The sequence below is a fragment of the Coptis chinensis genome, chromosome 1 (assembly GCF_015680905.1).
Source record: "Coptis chinensis isolate HL-2020 chromosome 1, ASM1568090v1, whole genome shotgun sequence".
Lineage (NCBI taxonomy): Eukaryota > Viridiplantae > Streptophyta > Magnoliopsida > Ranunculales > Ranunculaceae > Coptis > Coptis chinensis.
Window position 1 is genome coordinate 7,218,208 of NC_141456.1, and position 17,931 is coordinate 7,236,138.

At 36.9% G+C, this 17,931-nt stretch overlaps 2 protein-coding genes across 2 annotated transcripts; one reads left to right on the forward strand and one right to left on the reverse strand.

Moving 5' to 3' along the window:
• The first annotated feature begins 14,092 nt into the window (after nucleotides 1-14,092).
• Nucleotides 14,093-14,701, forward strand: LOC147521777 (uncharacterized). Its single transcript, XM_086566301.1, has one exon. The coding sequence runs from the start codon at nucleotides 14,093-14,095 to the stop codon at nucleotides 14,699-14,701; it is 609 nt and encodes a 202-aa protein (XP_086422427.1).
• A 751-nt stretch (nucleotides 14,702-15,452) lies between these two features.
• UGT89B1 (UDP-glucosyl transferase 89B1) lies at nucleotides 15,453-17,223 on the reverse strand. Its single transcript, XM_086586630.1, has one exon. The coding sequence runs from the start codon at nucleotides 17,129-17,131 to the stop codon at nucleotides 15,695-15,697; it is 1,437 nt and encodes a 478-aa protein (XP_086442756.1). The 5' UTR covers nucleotides 17,132-17,223; the 3' UTR covers nucleotides 15,453-15,694.
• Nucleotides 17,224-17,931: the final 708 nt, after the last annotated feature.

Genomic DNA, 17,931 nt, shown 5'->3' on the forward strand with positions numbered 1-17,931 from the left:
AAATATGCGTTACTCAATGTATTAGATCAGTTTGGCTTTTTTTAGTGAGTATTGTCACTATGTCGAGGAGAACACTTTAGATCATACTTTTCTTAGAAGATCTATAATGTGTTCCTCAAGTAGAATAGCATTAGCATGTACCCAACCCGTCTATGTTTTTTGAAAAAAAAAAGAAAAAAGGAAAAAGAAAGTACTCACATTTATTAGCCCATTATGTCACGTTATCTCTTATGTCTATGTTTGTTAAATGCCTTGCTCTCCCTATTATTGGTGTAAATTTATATTGTGATTTTGTAACAAATGAAGTCTTTTCCCTTGAGGTGAAAAATAAGAAAGTGACCCTAGAGCCAGAATACAATTTTAACAAATGCTCACCTTCAGCAACAACATGATAGATCTATCATTTTTATTTTATTTTTGCAAAAGCCTCCATAGGGGTGGGGTTTGGCACTCTAAAGGAGATTTTAACAAAGCTGATTCCCATGAAGCCATCAAGAAGACATCAATGAAAACGTTGTGGAATAATCATCTCATAGGAAATACATCCCAGATTACAAGGCATAATGGCCAGGTTGGAAACTCTTGCATTGCAAAATCCCATGTAGATTATATAGTTCACCAACAGGGTGTGCATTTGACATTCTTACCCTTAAGCGTACAATGTGTAAACATGGTAAAAAATTAATCTCTACAACACCTCTTATATATAGGATTGTGGTCTAGCACAAGAGCTATGACAATGGCTTTACATGCATTTTGTCCAGCTTCAATGACCTCCAAGGAGCAGTTGACAAGGTCAAGCACTCAAGGCCTACTATTACAGAACTGTGGACTGTTCTGTTATACCTCTAATGGATGGTGGAAGTCTAGAAGGAAAGAAATATATGTTATTTTGATGATATAGTTTTTAGCGTCAACACATGCAAGTTTAGAATCCATGGTATGAATATCATCTAAATCAACCCTCAACTTATTATGAAACTTTCTCTTTTGAGCAAGGTATTTACGTAGGTGTCTAAATAAGATGTCCATACTTCATATATCTGTTCCCAGTAAAAATATTCCTGTCACATAGAATTCCTTTTGCAACAATATTTTTGTATAATAGTTTTTAGATTAGAAAAAGTTGAAGAAATTTAATTGATGAAGCGGGATCAAACGGAGCAAATGGAAATGAAAAATTTATTGTTAGACAATACGTCATATAGTAGTGGTGTACAATGTACTTAGAGCAGCTCATAGTTTTTTTTTTTTTTTTTTTTTTTTTTGCTATGGATGCCAAGAAATCAATATTAAGTCTGCAATGTTATGATGTTTTATCATAATTAATTGGTTTAACATACATTTACCAATTGATTTCCAAAATGTTTCAAAATTTGTGCACCAAAAATGAAGCTTTTTACTTCAAGCAAAATATCTTAAAGATTCTGGGCGTATGCCCGGGTCCAAAATCTAGTCTATATACTAAAGTAGAGATCTCTAAAAGAGATTTTTCTCTCTCCTAGGTGGCATTCTAATATGAGAGATAGTTTTTGGTCTCGCCTAGGTGGCTTTCTACTATGATTTCTTTAGAGAGTTTGACTACATGTTGATCTCTTAATGAAAGTTTAGAGTTTTAGTGTAGCTATGGCACATGGATATTTCCTTAGCAAACCAATTTCAATTCTCTACGATCTAAAGAGATAACTTTTAGGTGTATTTTTTTAAGGTGTATTTCTAAAGAGATAACCCGAGAGTTTGATTGTATTTCTATTTCCGCAAGATATTCTAATTTGTATGATCTGTAGAACCTGCTAAAAAATAGGTGATTCTGTTTGCCAAGAATGCTAGCATTGATAGGGGAAAAGGTCTACGAAATTGGAGTTCATGGAGCAGTTCCTTTGCTTGGTTTCTAGACTTGCAATCATTAGATCCTATTAATAATCTTCTTTGCAAGACGTCCTCAAGGACAGACTAAGCCTCATTGTGCCTCGCCTACTTCATTAAACAAAGGCCTAAGTTGCAGGCTTTATTGGCGTCAGGATCAATTATTTGAGCTTTTCGGTACACAACTTCTGCAGCAACATAGTTTGTTTGTTTGTTACATGTAAGCACATCCAAGGTTTCCCTGTCCAATTGAATCGTGAACATTATTAAACAAACAAATTAAGAAGCAAATCAATGTACATGCATGGCTACATGCAACATGTAGGTAAACATTCTATGCTAAATATCATAAAACATTGCATTTAACCTAAATTTGGAGTTGTTTCTGACGTGTAGTTATTGAATGACACCCGGCCACTGCAATAGTATTTAGGGTGAATTCAAAACATACTCTTCAGGGAATTATCCAACAAACTAAGTAACTGATCCACTGTTTCTACGTATATACAACTTTGTAGCATCAAGTAAAGGAAGCATTTGAAAGTTTGAAACCTTGCAATAGGCTTACAGTACGTACTACGTACCACACAACACAAAGCACTTGAAATTGACCAAACTCTATGGGGGAGATACAAAATGTAAAAATGGACAAAAATATAACAAACTCACGGAGTTTGGCAGTGTAGGTAAAATACATGGATATCAAGACTTACAGAGTTTGGCAAAATTGTACCAACCCTATTAGTGTATACTCACAGTTCACCTAGATCTAGACAGATAATTAGCAAAGAGGTTGTAACTATTCCAAAAATAAAATTTACGCTTTTGTAACCGAAGTGAGCCAAACTACCAATACAGTTTAGGCTAAATCTTTAGGATCTAACGATCTAAGTGAGTGGGTACCTAGATGATAGAGGGGTGTTATTAAGACAAATATAAGAACTATATGTATTTTTGTTTTCTTTTTCTTTTTCTTTTTCTTTTTCTGATAAATAACATAAGAACTGTATAGGCATTAGAGGGTTACTTTCAAAAATGTTTTGTTAGTAATTGTAAAGTAACTTTTGTAATTCTATTTAAAGTATACTTGCATATTTTCTAAAATAGATTTGCTCAGCAACCTTGATTCTCAATCTACCAGTCCAACAAGAGATGTAGATCTTACCAACTATTCATGTGATATTGTAATTCCAAGATGTTAGCACACTGTGGAATTTGTAAAAGTAATGTATATCTATTAAGGTGTAGCACTTGAGTTCTCTCTAAAAGCTGAAGGTAGTTCGCTAGGGGTGACCTGTAAAATGACTTTTTAGTGAAGTAGCCATTGATTTCATAACAATTACAGAACTCAATTGTTTAAATGGTTATTCTGGCATGTGTTGAAGATCTGATCCATAAGAGAAATCTAGCAAGAACCGTCATAAGCACACACTCTGGAAGTTATTGTGGCCCTCAAAGAACTCAGTTATTTTAATGGTTGCTCTGGCCTGTGATGAAGATCCATATGAGAAATCTAGCAAAAACTGTTATAAGCACATTGCACACTCTGAAAGTTATCGTGGTAGCTGTTAAATTCAAAGTGTGTGGCTGCCTACATACCTTGCTGTAAATTATGCATTAACATGCTATTCGAGTTATGAACATTCCTCAATTGTCCAGCGGAAGAAACCCGAATATAAAGAATGATAACCTTGAGAGTTGTTACTAGCCTTGTCTCTTGAGTAGGATTATTACCATAATGAATCCTTTGTAACCACACCTTAAACCCCACCCCTTGGTGAATGGAGAAAGAAGAGAGTTTTAATGCGAGATTGATTTTTCTTTTCCTTTTACTTGTTGTATTTCTAATGCCTATGTAATGTATATAAAACCAACCAAGCAAATAGCTAACTCCCACGACTCTTGCGTAACAAGAGATTCAGGATAGATTATATTCTATCCAGTAGGACTACGATCTTACGATCTAGGGAGTAGCTTATATTAGGGATGGATCCTTGATCCATGTGGGCAGACCTAAGTGGTTCCGACCCACTTACACTTGCTATACAAAGAACACTGCCAAGCTAAGTAACGAATATAGTTATGTAAATCCTGGGTAATTGGGTATGCATTGTTTCTTTTAAAAGCTTCTCACATAAATATATGTGATCAAAAGATATATGTTAGTACAACTTGATTTATTGATTTCATTATTGGGGTGTTAGGCGTTATTAGGAAGTCTATACTATAAGGTGTTATATGAAGTCTATATTACAAGGTGTTAGTTATATGAGTAGAATTGAAAATCAGTTGATTAATTACCATGTTTAGTGGTGTACGTAGTATTAAAGTATTACTTGGTCACGTAATACTACACATACGTTTAATGGTGATATATCACTTGAAGATTAACACTATATGGAAGCTTAAAAAGGATTAAACGTCACATATGGTTGTATCTATTTATGGAGGCGTATAGAGACTCAGGTTGTATTTAAAACGGACCTTCAAAAGTATTTAGTATGAATTTGTTTATTTTTATCTCTTGAATATAGATCAATTATCATCCAATCAAGTTTCAAATTGTTCCGATAAGAAATACGCACTAATACAATTAATAGTAGATCAAATGACCCAAATTTGAAAAGGTACGGTGTGTGCCATGAGCTTTCAGTGGCCATGTAAGTGAATCCTAACTAGGTGGTATCACAACCCGTGAGATTCACAATCAGTAGCAAGAGATAAAAATGATAGAGATATCAGATGGTAGGAACTTGATGAAGAGGCTAAGATTCAGAGAATTATGCATAAGGTTCAATATAAACTTATTTAGTATTGAGGCTTACATGATAAAAGGGAGAAATGAGCAAATGAAAATGATAAATTGATTGTTAGACGATAGTGTTGTAGTATTGTACTTGGAGCAGCTCATCACAGGAGCTTTTTTGCTATAGATGCCAAGTAATCAAGATTAAATTTGCAATGTTTTGACGTTTTATTGTATAATTGATTGGTTTAAAATTTTGTGCACTACAAATGAAGCTTCCCAACACGTCAATGGTGGTGAATTAACAATGTGAATTACAACTTTACAAAACCGTTTATCCAATTCATTTCCTATATGTTTATAAGTTCTTAGTCTATATAGTGAAAGGTACACTGAAATTAGGTTGTGCTTTGCTACAATACTTACATATTTCAACATCAATATTTAGTTGATATTCCATTAAATTTCTCAATTGTTCCATCGAAGTGTCCATTGGAAATTTTGAATTCCATAATTATGTCTTCAAAGGTGCCAACATGCTAATGTGTTATAGATTGCTTATATCAATTTTAATCTTGCACTATTGGATTATAAGAATGGCACTGATTTATATTGATCGATTACTGAGCTTTCTATTCATGTTCAAAACAAAGCATTTTATAAGCTAAATTTCTCATACAGCTTAAATATGGGAAGGGCCATGAATTGTAATCTACAACTTCCTGAAATTAATTCATAATAAAATAATAATATTTAGTTGGTAAGTTATTGGAATTCGCTATGGTTGCTTATATATTATAGCAAAGAAACTAAACAAATAAACATTGAGAAGTATAGTAACTAACAATTGTGAGCATGTGAAGGAATGTAATAATCTAGTGGCCTAGCAACTGCTTTGTTATAATAAGCCGAGAAGGGTTTCTAGATCAAACACTCATTGCACTCCCATTTATGTTATGGCCTTACGGGTTAGCGATACAGTCCACTACAGGGGCAGATTAGGTACCCCAATTCAAGAAAAAAAAATGATTGTTCTTTAATGATATGATATCCTATATGGGCTACCCTTGGTATTGCACATGAAAGTAATTATTGAATTTGCATTGTGCTATGATTTTGAATTTTCATCACAAAGGGTGGCAATGGGTAAATTAAAGGAATGTGTGAGGGAGTAATATTCACATCTAATGAATATTAGACACGTGTCCATCATAAATAGAAATACCACACCGACCTCATGTTAACGTCCTCAAAGCTCGCTTCATAAGCAGCTCGCCTCATGTAGGTGGTCTACTTCAGCTCACTCCAAGATAACGCAGGTCGAACAGACGATCTCACGCAGAACGCCTCGACTTATGACATCATCTCTTATCCATATGCAATCATTACCGAAGGTGTACTTTCACAAACCACTGCCGCAAGCTACTAACCACAGCTACTTGTCCCCATCATTACAGAATTCCTACCAAAACCAACCTAACACTCATCCTTGATCTCAACCATACATCTGTACATGTCAGCACACGTGTCTCACAGGTCTTCATACTCAATGGCTATAAATACCACCTACATGAACTACGTCAGACCTGATTATTCTCTCCCCCCATAATCAAGAGAAGATACGTAGGCAACTCGCTACTTAGCGAACTCAGTCTTTCCCAAATCCAAACCCTTTCTTCTTCCCCCTGTATATGTAAGGGAAAAATGCCCCTTTACATTGGCGCCGTCTGTGGTCTCGATTACTTAAGATACCAATTTCACATAAATCAAAACTCAAAAACCAAAATTCTCAAGCCCACGAAGCATGGAAAGCCTCGAAGCTCAAGTCCAGAGTTTAGTCAGTCAACTAGGCACAGTGAACGGGCACATTACCTTGCTCCGGCGGGAAAAGTTTACAAATTAATAGTTTTTTGTTCTAATTTCTTTTGGATATTAGTTTGATCTAGTGCAGGTCAATCAAGCTCCGATGCACACTAGGGGCTAGCCACAACCATCTCCGGACTGGGGCTCATTGTTGCCATCTAAACAAGTTCAATTCTGTTATTATGATCCATGCATCTCCAAAATTACTACTGTTAGTTCGTACTAACTCTTTGGTGCTAGCTCGTATTTTTATAGGTCAATGAAGCTCCAAAACTGGGGCTAACTATAGTCATGCCAATTCAAGGCTAGCTATTGACAATGATCTCCAAAGCAGGATGCCCACAGACTCACTCGGGTCACAACACCCAGTTGAATATAACGCTCACTTGAGCTCAAACGTTACATAGCGTCACCACTTCTCTCTTGTTGACGAGACCCCAGAGGTCGTCTCCGCTCCTATTGTCAAGACCCCAGAGGTCGCCTCCGCTCCTGTTATCAAGAGCCCAGAGGTCGCCCCAGCTCCGTGGGCAAGGTCACCCCAGATGTTAACAAGACTAGGTCGCCTGTTGCCTGGCAAAAGATCTCCAATTCCTTGCCAAGATCTCCATCGAGAAACAATCACCCGAGACCAGCTCCGCTGAGGTTGCTTCATCTTCTACAGCAGTTCAGCATGAGGAAACCACTCACAGCTCGGTCTCTACAGAACAAAACACTCTCAGGAGTTCAAACGTGCTCAAGCATAAAACGCTCTCTTGAGCTTACAGGCTCCATATCATCTCCGAGTCTCGCTAGTTGAGGACCTATACTTCTAGGATCAACTCAGCTCTCAGTACGTGAGCAATACGCTTTCATAAGCTAACACGCTCTCCGCGAGCAGAACGCTCTCTTGAGCTTACAGGCTCGATAGCATCTCCGAGTCTCGCTAGTTGAGGACATATACTTCTAGGATCGACTCAGCGAGAACGCTCTCAGTGAGCAATACGCTTTCATAAGCTAACACGCTCTCCACGAGCAGAACGCTCTCTTGAGCTTACAGGCTCGATAGCCTCTCCGAGTCTCGCTAGTTGAGGACCTATACTTCTAGAATCGACTCAGGGAGAACGCTCTCAGTGAGCAATACGCTTTCATAAGCTAACACGCTCTTCGCGAGCAGAATGCTCTCTTGAGCTTACAGGCTCCATAGCCTCTCCAATTCTCGCTAATTGAGGACCTACATCTCTAGGATCAACTCAGTGAGAATGCTCTTCGTGAGCAATACGCGTTCATAAGCTAACACGCTCTCCGTGAGCAGCACGCTCTCTTGAGCTTACAGGCTCCATAGCCTCTCCAATTCTCGCTAGTTGCGGACCTACATCTCTAGGATCAACTCAGTGATAACGATCTCCGTGAGCAATACAATTTCTTAAGCTAGCACGCTCTCTGCGAGCAGAACGTTTCCATAAGCGCTACAAAGTCCCTTGACCTACGCTCTCCACAAGCAGAACACTTCCATAAGCGCTACAAGGTCCCTTGACCTACGCTCTCCGCAAGCAGAACGCTTCCATAAGCACTACAAGGTCCCTTAACCTACGCTCTCCGTGAGCAGAACGCTTCCATAAGCGCTACAAGGTCCCTTGACCTACGCTATCCGTGAGCAGAATGCTTCCATAAGCGCTACAAGGTCCCTTGACCTACTGGAGCAACACATTTACATACGCTAGAACAAACACTCGAGCTCTCTAAGGTCCCTCGACCTACGCTCAACTCAGTGCAAAACGCTCTCTATGAGCCAACCATTTATTCGAACTAAAAAACTCTCAGGAGTTCCAACGTTCTCCAACACCATACGCTTTCTGTAGCTCCAAGGCTACTTAACTTTCTGTAGCTCCAAGGCTACTAAACACGTGCCAATCACGTGTCTGCTTCAATCCACCACCAGTTTGATATATAATACAGAATGATCTCTCCAGCACGGTGAATATTTCTGTTCACATCCATTCGCCTCCTCACATATGCTAAACACGTGACACCATTCTTTCTCAGCAGGTCACTTCTCCGTATAAAGCGACCTACTGAGAAGGGGCTGTGTGAGGGAGTAATATTCACATCTAATGAATATTAGACACGTGTCCAGCATAAATAGAAATACCACACCGACCTCATGTCAACGTCCTCAAAGCTCGCTTCATAAGTAGCTCGCCTCATGTAGGTGGTCTACTTCAGCTCACTCCAGGATAATGCAGGTCGAACAGCCGATCTCACGCAGAACGCCTCGACTTATGACATCATCTCTTATCCATATGCAATCATTACCGAAGGTGTACTTTCACAAACCACTGCCACAAGCTACTAACCACAGCTACTTATCCCCATCGTTACAGAATTCCTACCAAAGCCAACCTAACACTCATCCTTGATCTCAACCATACAATTGTACATGTCAGCACACGTGTCTCACAGGTCTTCATACTCAATGGCTATAAATACCACCTACATGAACTACGTCAGACCTGATTCTTCTCTCCCCCCAGAATCAAGAGAAGATACATAGGCAGCTCACTACTTAGCGAACTCGGTCTTTCCCAAATCCAAACCCTTTCTTCTTCCCCCTGTATTTGTAAGGGAAAAACGCCCCTTTACAGAATGTGCAAAGAAAATTCTTAGAAATGCAATCTGTGAGCCCCAAAATACAAGATACTTAAAGCGTCTATTAGGTTGGACCAAGGGTTGTAGGATTTTGTATGATAAGTTCTTGGAATTGGCATCAGACAACTGCTTTTCCAACTCAGCATCAAGTATGATGAACTAGAATGAACGAGCATTTAATTTTAGAAGGATGGAACTACATTTAAACTTATAGTAACTAAACAAACTTTATTCGATATGCAACAAAATATGGTTAAACTATTTTTGGTTGTAGAAATTTTAAATGATTTTGGAGTAAAACGTATCTAAGCTTAAAATCTCTTAAGAGCATTCTACTGATAATTGATGGATTGAAATCTTGGATGGTTATGCAACTAATAATTTTTTGGTCCAAAAGAGTGAAGAGTGTCTGTATGAATTATTGTTATACTAATTTTTGTGGCTCTTTATTCATACCATCAAACTTAACCCTTTAACATTAGTGCAATGTTGAAAGAAGTTTTTGTTACAATTTTTTCATTATAAACTTCGTTTTACAATGTGCTTGCAGAAGCATTGAGAATAGATAAGTCTACAAGAGGTGGAATAAGGTGGAGTATTTGAGCATTTTATTGCAAATTAAAGGTGTGTGCTAGAATATAAACTAACCCGTTAGTGCTTCAGGTTTGGAAGGAGAATATTATTTGAAAGGCACACTCTTCTTCCATCCATTTGATTATTAGATTGTTTAAATCTGAACTATTACTCATTTTACCCACTCAATCTAACATTAACACTTTGACATGTTCACCTTGACGAAAGACATAGAACAACATGATCTTCTTCACTATTCATGTTGTAATTGAATAGGTTTTTTATGTTCATTTAAGTGTATTGTGCATATGTATACAAATAATCAATCTAGGAAAAGAAAATATACTTGGGGGAGCAGGTGAAGGCTCTTGAAAGAGAATTTTCTTTGTATTCACAAATTCATCGAAGATCATGATCATGTGATAATTAAATCTTTTCAAGGAGGAGTAGTGTATTCTTTGAAAATTTTTTCAAAAAAAAAAAAAAAAACTATTATACAAGTTAGAGTTTAAGATAATTCCATTTGAAAATTAGAAAATTACGAATTAATATCCTAAACCACAAAGTGAAGAGACTATTCAATGCCAATTACTTAAGCACCATACGAATTATTGCTCATTAACGTATTTCGGTTTATTTCCAATAAATATATGTTCCAAAATCTAGTTGAGTCCTATTATTAACCCCCAAAAAAAAAAAAAAAATGTTGGGCACAAAAAAAAAAAAAAAAACCTTCTGACCTTCAAAAACCAAAAACTGGAAAACCCAAGTTACCATCCTTCTACTCCACCAAAAACCCTTAATAATAATGGCCTACCATTTTGCCTATTAGCAATAATGAACAAGGCCCAGTCATCCCCTAAAAAAAAATAAAAAAATAAAAAACTGACCTTCACAAAAAACCAAAAAACTGGAAAACCCAAGTTACCATCCTTCTACTCCACCAAAAACCTTTAATAATAATGGCCTACCATTTTGCCTATTAGCAATAATGAACAAGGCACAGTCATGCCTTTTGTGATGGATTCATAAGGCTCTGATTCGCCTACTGGCTTAAAAATAAATGACACCAATTTACCGAACATAAACATTTAGCATCCAAAAGGCATGTGTGTGCCTTGTAGGGTGGGTTCATAAAGCCCAACTTGGCCTTGTGCGTCGGTTTGATAAGGTCAAGCTATGCCAAATAAACTTGTTTATTAAGGCCCAATTTGACCCTTTTTTTTTCTTAAAGTCTCAAACGGCCTATAATAGCCTATTGGATTAACATCATATGACACACTATCGCCGAACAACAACATGTTGCTCCCAAAAGGCCAGGTTGAGAACATTTTTTTTCCTTAACCAAACACACATACATCCAAACCAAACATGCATACATTCATACATCAAAATCCACCAAAGCATACATCAAATTCAAGAAAATTGTATCGAGAACCAAATTACAATTCTAACCACATAAACATTAATTAAATTTTACTTTGGACTTAGTCGCTAACATGTGTTATTGGTATTTCTAACCCATCATTAGTGCATTAGTGTGCTCGTTTTCCAATACTAAACCAAAAATGTTCAATCAATGTCATATATTGCACTTGCCTTGCTTGTAATACTACATTCCAACTATATTATCTGCAATTAAATGTCAAGCTCTACACCATCTACGCATTGGTTTTGGAACCGGACAATCATCAACAAAAGTTCAAGATGGACAAAATGACATCTATGTACGAAAGCGGTACCCAACAGTTTCTTCACTCTTTCTGGATTTGTTAATTTGGCTTCTCAGTGGCATGATAAGATAGCAGTGCGTACGTCCTAAATATATGAGGATAACATTAAATCTCGAAGCAAATAGGTATCCAACATGAAACCGGTTGAACATCATCCACGTCATTCGAGTTTCTAGGGTTCTCGGAACCCAACAAATGATCCCCACATGAAGAACAATTGTTTAATAATGTATTATACTCCAAAAGACACAAATTGTTTAGTAATGCAGTAGTAGGTTTACCTTATTAATTGGTTGTCTTAGTGGTCGACGATTTCTTGGCACCTCCATTGTCTGACTACTATCATCGTCTATTTATTCACTTTCCACATTTCTTCTTATTTGGTCATCTTTCATTCCTCTTTCCTCTTCATTATCTCTCATTTTCCCTTCTATCAATTTTCTAATTTTGTTGTTACACATCTTCTCTCATTTCTCTAATTTGTTGTTGTATCTCAAACATTTGTTTCCTCAAGTAGTTCATCTTTATGTTTTAAAAAGTTTAGGTCTTCCATTTTAGTGTTTTGATTAAGTTTGATTAAGTTGTTTAAGACTTAGGATTTAGGAGTTTTAAATATGGGGAGAGAAGGAATAAAAGAGATTGCAACAAGTTAATTTGATGTAGTCAAGGGGGTGCCCAATACACAGCTATTTAGGTCAATGACAAAAATTTGTGGTTCGTCCAATACAAAATGGAAAGTACCCGACCATATTTTATTGCAAGTGTAAGGGTCAACATCTCTAATTCTCTGGTCCAATAATTAGATTTCCACAGACAGAGTCGTCGGCAAGACAAGGCTGCTGAGCAAAGCGCTGAGATCATGGAAGTGGCATGAGTATGACACTGTATATGAGCCAAGAGTACTGCAATGCGCAGAGAGTACTGGCGCTTAAGTTGGGGTACAATTTTTAGCTTAAAAGCACACATGAAACCCGTGATACATAATTTCTAGAACCTTAACCTACTTGATGAGACTTTCATGCATAATCTTGACCTACTATGCAACTAACCCCAAAATTGGATGCGCGTCTGCACTCTGCACGCTGCTAGAATTTCATGCACTGATGGGCACTGATGTCTGATGCGCATGCTGTACGAAAAAGAAAAATTGTTTTATTATTTTATTTTTTTGACGAGTGATATTTAATTATTTATCCATGCAAATGTGCAAAAGGCCAAAAGCAATAATATGTTCAAGAGTGATTCAACTGTATACAAACGTGAGGATCGGAGGTCCTCACAAAAGGACACAAGAAATACACAAAGAAGCATATATAGCTCCGCGCCTCATAGATCGAGAGCCTAAATACTAATTCCCTAACACATCTAGCAATTCAACACCAAGTCTCTAAACTGATAGTTCCTCCTACGAATCCAGTACTATATAGAAGACCTTTTATCTCGAGGATCGTCTTCGACATGGAGTTTACCTCTATACACAGGGGCAGAGCCAAGGGGTGCAAGGGTCCTAAGTTGCACACCTTCAACTTTTGGCAATAAAAAAAAGTAGTAGTAGTACAAAAAAGAATAACTATGCTACTCCTAAAACAACACATAGAATATATACCATCTTTACTGTCCTTTTGATTTGTTTGTTTCATAATATAATATTGTAATTTAACTAGTTTTCAGTAAGTTGAGAGCACCATACTAAAGTGAAAAATTTCTTCTTGGGTTTATCTTCACACACTGTATCAACTACCAAACCATTTTCGTTTGGTAAGTTAATATAATTTCTTGTTAAAAATTTCCATTGTGCCCAAAATTAGATTTTATAATTTTGCAGTTTCTATCATCAAATTAGATTATTGTACTGCCCTAGTTTGTTTGTCGAAAAATATATTTGAACAAAACAAATACAACTAATTAGCTCTTAGCACATCAAACTAAGGAAGTGATGTAGTTAAACCGAAAACGTACAAAGCATTTAAACGATAGTGTGGTCACAACGAGAAAGAGATACTTAATAGCATTGGTTCTGAGACAATTTTGAACTTGCAAGTACGCAACGCTGCGAGAAAATGGATTTTTGTTGTGTAAATATACTTGTAAATCTCTTATGTGAATTCAGGTTTTTGGAATCAATAATTAATGTTCAAGTGTGTTTGGAATTATTACAATGTTTTATGTACATAATTCGTTTTCTATTTTGCCCACCCTAGAATAAATTCTTGGCTCCACCACTGCCTCCATATTTTACATCCATGATCCATCTAACATTAAGTCAATCAGTCACTCCAACCTTTGCGTAAGATTACTTGAACTAATTTTAAAAGTTTAATTTACATACAAAGGCTGGAACTTGAGTACTTCTGCATATTTTCTGTTAATCGTTCTGGGTTTGAGCTATGGCAAATTATAACCAAATTTAATGGGTTAGATAAATATAATTAATCAAACGGTAGTTGTAATTATGTAAGCTATATATGTTTATTTATTTGGTAATCCCAAGCAGATTAAATTACCATTTTTCATGCACAACCTACCATCCAACTAGCCCCCAAACGCGCATGAAGTGAGAAATCCATGCACTTGCAGTAGGAAAGAAATAGTTAAACTAGAGTCATTTACCTCATTATCCATCCCTATAACTCAAATCAGTCACTCCAACCTCCCTTACACAGTGATCCTCTTACATTCCTAAGAAATGAGTCACTGGTATTTTACAGCTTTTGTTCTGTTCTTACTTATTGTGGCACAACCAACAGCTTCTGTAAACCAGATTGATCTACAAACCGCGTTGGAGGACATGAGAGCAATGTCTTACCATGGATTTGTGATCCTATTGCAAATGCTTAACAGTGATCGCAACTCATTGAAAGATCATGGACAATTAACCTTCTTGATGCCAGACGATGCACAATTATCAAGTTCTGCAATTAGTAGAGAACAACTTCGCGAGTTCTTGCTCAGCCATTCACTTCCAACAGCTCTTCCACTTAACAACCTTATACATCTTCCAACTGGTACGATCATGCCTTCTAGTTTCGCAGCAAACAAGACAATTACCATAACAAACCATGGAAGATTGAATTTCGTGGTAAACAATGCAAGAATAGTCGAACCAAATATATGCTCAAGCGCTTCTATCAAGTGTCATGGAGTTGCTAACATTATAGGATATGGTAACGCTGTTCCGCTGAATCCCCATGAGCTTCCTCACAAAGTCTCGGGCGATTCTCCAGTCATTCCTAATCACCCAAAAGTGCCGTCTTCATCCAAGTTTTTCTTAGGGACAGTTCCACCAATGCAATGATCGAGCTTGGTTAATTACGATTTGAATTGGTGAGTGAGGCACTGGTTGCTCATCGGTGTTCAAAATTCTTGTTTCAAGCACTTATTTATACAAGCTATAGTTATATACTTATATGTAGTGCTTTGATCTACGGTTTCAAATTCTTCCATGTTTCTAAATTCTACTAGTCTTGTTAAAGGACATCTGCAAATTTTAAACTATGCTACTAAGTTAGAGTAGTTTCAGGTGAAATATGGTTAATTGGCTTATCAACTGGTTGGTATCTAACAGAATAGGCAGGCGCTGCGAGTGAATTTATGCTTAATCTGAACACCAAAGTTCTTGTAGATACACGAACTCATTTCTTTTCGTGCAACATCACCATACATATATAATCCCTATGTGGCTATGTACTCTGAACTCTGAAGTATGAAATTAAATCGTAACACCATTTGTACGCGTGGGCACCCTGGGTCTAATTGTTTTGAAGACTATGGTCGATCACTTTATTTAGCAAATTAAAAGCATATACGAAAGTCAATAGTCACACGAAAGAGCGAGAGCACCCATGTAGAGTATAGACACCCTAATTACAAAATATATATATATCTCGCGTTTTCTTATTGTATCTAGAACATAGTTCGTGATTTCGACGGAATTCTAGAAGTAACATATATTGTTCAAAACTCCAAAATGTTACTGGATCTTTTCATGGCCTCAAAATGAAAACCTTAGACATATATCTCCATTATTAAATAAGTAAATTGGTAAATATGCTTCAATCAGAATCGGATTAGATATTCCAAATTGATTTCAACAGTGGAAAATTTTAATCAGGGAAGTGATAGCCCTAGAACAAAATTTGTCATTACATGTACTATTGCATATTTGCATGGACCATATATACTTTTTTTTTTCTATAGAAATGGACCATATATACAGGGATAGCATAATAGCACTAATAAAAACTTAAACAAATTATCGAAAAAAAAAAAAAAAAAAACTTAAACAAATTCATTTCTTATGATTCATATTTAAAGCAAAAATATCTTCCACCAAGCTATTCAAGTCCTTAAACGAGCTCCCACCTTCTTTAACTGCAGCCAAGGCAGCTTTACTAAGCTCCTTCGCTCGTACTCTTTCCTTCTCAAATCCGTTATCACAAACCGATTTAGCCAAAAATTTAGCCAAGTCAGTAGCATTTGGTATTGTTTTCTCACCTTCACAAACTCTAACCGCAACACCAACTTGATCAACCAATAATGTTGCATTCATAAATTGATCTGCATTCATTGGCCACGTAAGCATTGAGACACCCGCAATTAAGGATTCAAGCACCGAGTTCCAACCACAGTGAGTCAAAAACGCACCGACAGCTCGGTGTTTTAGTATCAAAGCTTGTGGGGCCCAACCTTTATATACTAAACCTCTTCCAGCCACTCGATCTTCAAAACCATCAGGAATCATGCCATACTTACTTGACACGTGTCCAACTGTTGGTTTTTTAATCGGCCATATAAACCTAACTCCACTTTGTTCCAAACCCAAAGCTAATTCTTCCATTTGCTTATTAGTCAACACAGCTTGACTTCCGAAACATACATAGACTACAGAATGATCGTCACACGTGTCAAGCCAAGACAAAATCTCATTACCTGGAACAAGCCCATTGGACTTATACTTATCATCCACATGACCAATCAATGGGCCTATAGCCCAAATTCTATCATGACCACAGCTCTGCTTCATGTAATCCAAACACCCCGATTCCAACTCACTAAACGAGTTAAAAACGATCCCCCAACTGTCTAAATTTGCCAAAGAACATTTTTTAATAAATTCCGAAACTGGGTCTCCTTTTTTGTAAGTTCTATACAAAGGACCTAATTGCCACCATGGGTAAGATGGGGAATTAGGAACTTCAGGAAAAGAAATTATTTCATACTCATCATTCGGATTAACTCTTTTCGGACAAGTACGCCAAACGGATAAAAAACACAAGGTAAATGCACCTACGCCTGATGGAGAGAATACAATACGGCGAATGCCGAGCTGGCAAGCAAGGTGGTGGGTCCACCCAAGGAAAAAATCAGATAAAATGACTGTAGGTGGTGAAGGGTGTGATTGAAACCATTCTAGTGTAGGTTTATAAAGTTTACCCATAGTGCGTATCATAGCAGGAAAATAAGAAGCTGGCAAGTCCTTCACATTTTCTACACCGGAAGGGATAGAAGGGTCATTTGGGAAAGGTAAAACAAGGGTGTGAATAGAAGGATGCTTTGAGAGAAGTGGGGTGAGTAAAGGGACATTTTTGGGTGTGACTAGAATTGTTATGGTTAAGTTTCTTAGAGCAAGTTGGTGAGTGAAGTCAACAAGTGGTAACATATGCCCCTGCGCAGGGAAAGGGAAAACTAGGATATGTGCGCCTGTGGTGGTGGCGTTAGTCGGCATTTGAGCTTGGAAGAAGTGAAGTGGAAATGTAGAATGATCAAGAGAAGATTTGAGGTTTATTTATTTTGTCTATTTTCGCAGTTCTATTTTAGATTTTGTCTAGATTTTGTCTATTTTTATAAAAGATTAGTGAGTGCCGTTTGGCCAAACGTAGACGTGGCAAAAATGCGTCCGTAGAAAAATATCATTCGCCGAAATATCTGTCAAAGTCTCATCGACAAGTCTTTTGCCGTTTTGCCAGAGAGAAAAAAATTGTTGAATCTTATACTTCTTAGTATATATAATATATAGAAAAATATGGGGTATAATAAATAGTGTTTTCATGTACGTCACAGGGGTAAATAAGTAATTTTGTTTAATATTTTATTATTTTTTGTCAAAAAGATCACCAATGATTGACAAGTGTCCAAAAATACTTTTTAAGAGTTGGAAATGATATTTCGGCCCTTGTGACAGACACAAATCCGTTGTTTTGTGTACAATGGCAGAATCGTTATTTTGTGATTTCACGGTGGCAATTGCTTACTTTTGAAAAAAAAATTATTTTTTTTTAACTTTTGCAGTGGCAAAATGGTAATTTTATGAATTTCAGATTTGTTTTTTTGTGGGCAGAAAGGTAATTTGCCTGTGGCAGACGTGTAAATAACATATATTACATGGCAAATTTATAAATTCCAATAAAAACCGTCATATCAAGGACCCACCTATGTTTTGAGAGAGAAAAATACTGTAGCTTTGTGATTTCACCTAAAACGTGCAAAGCACGTGCATGAGTCTAGTACTACTTTAAAGAGAATTGT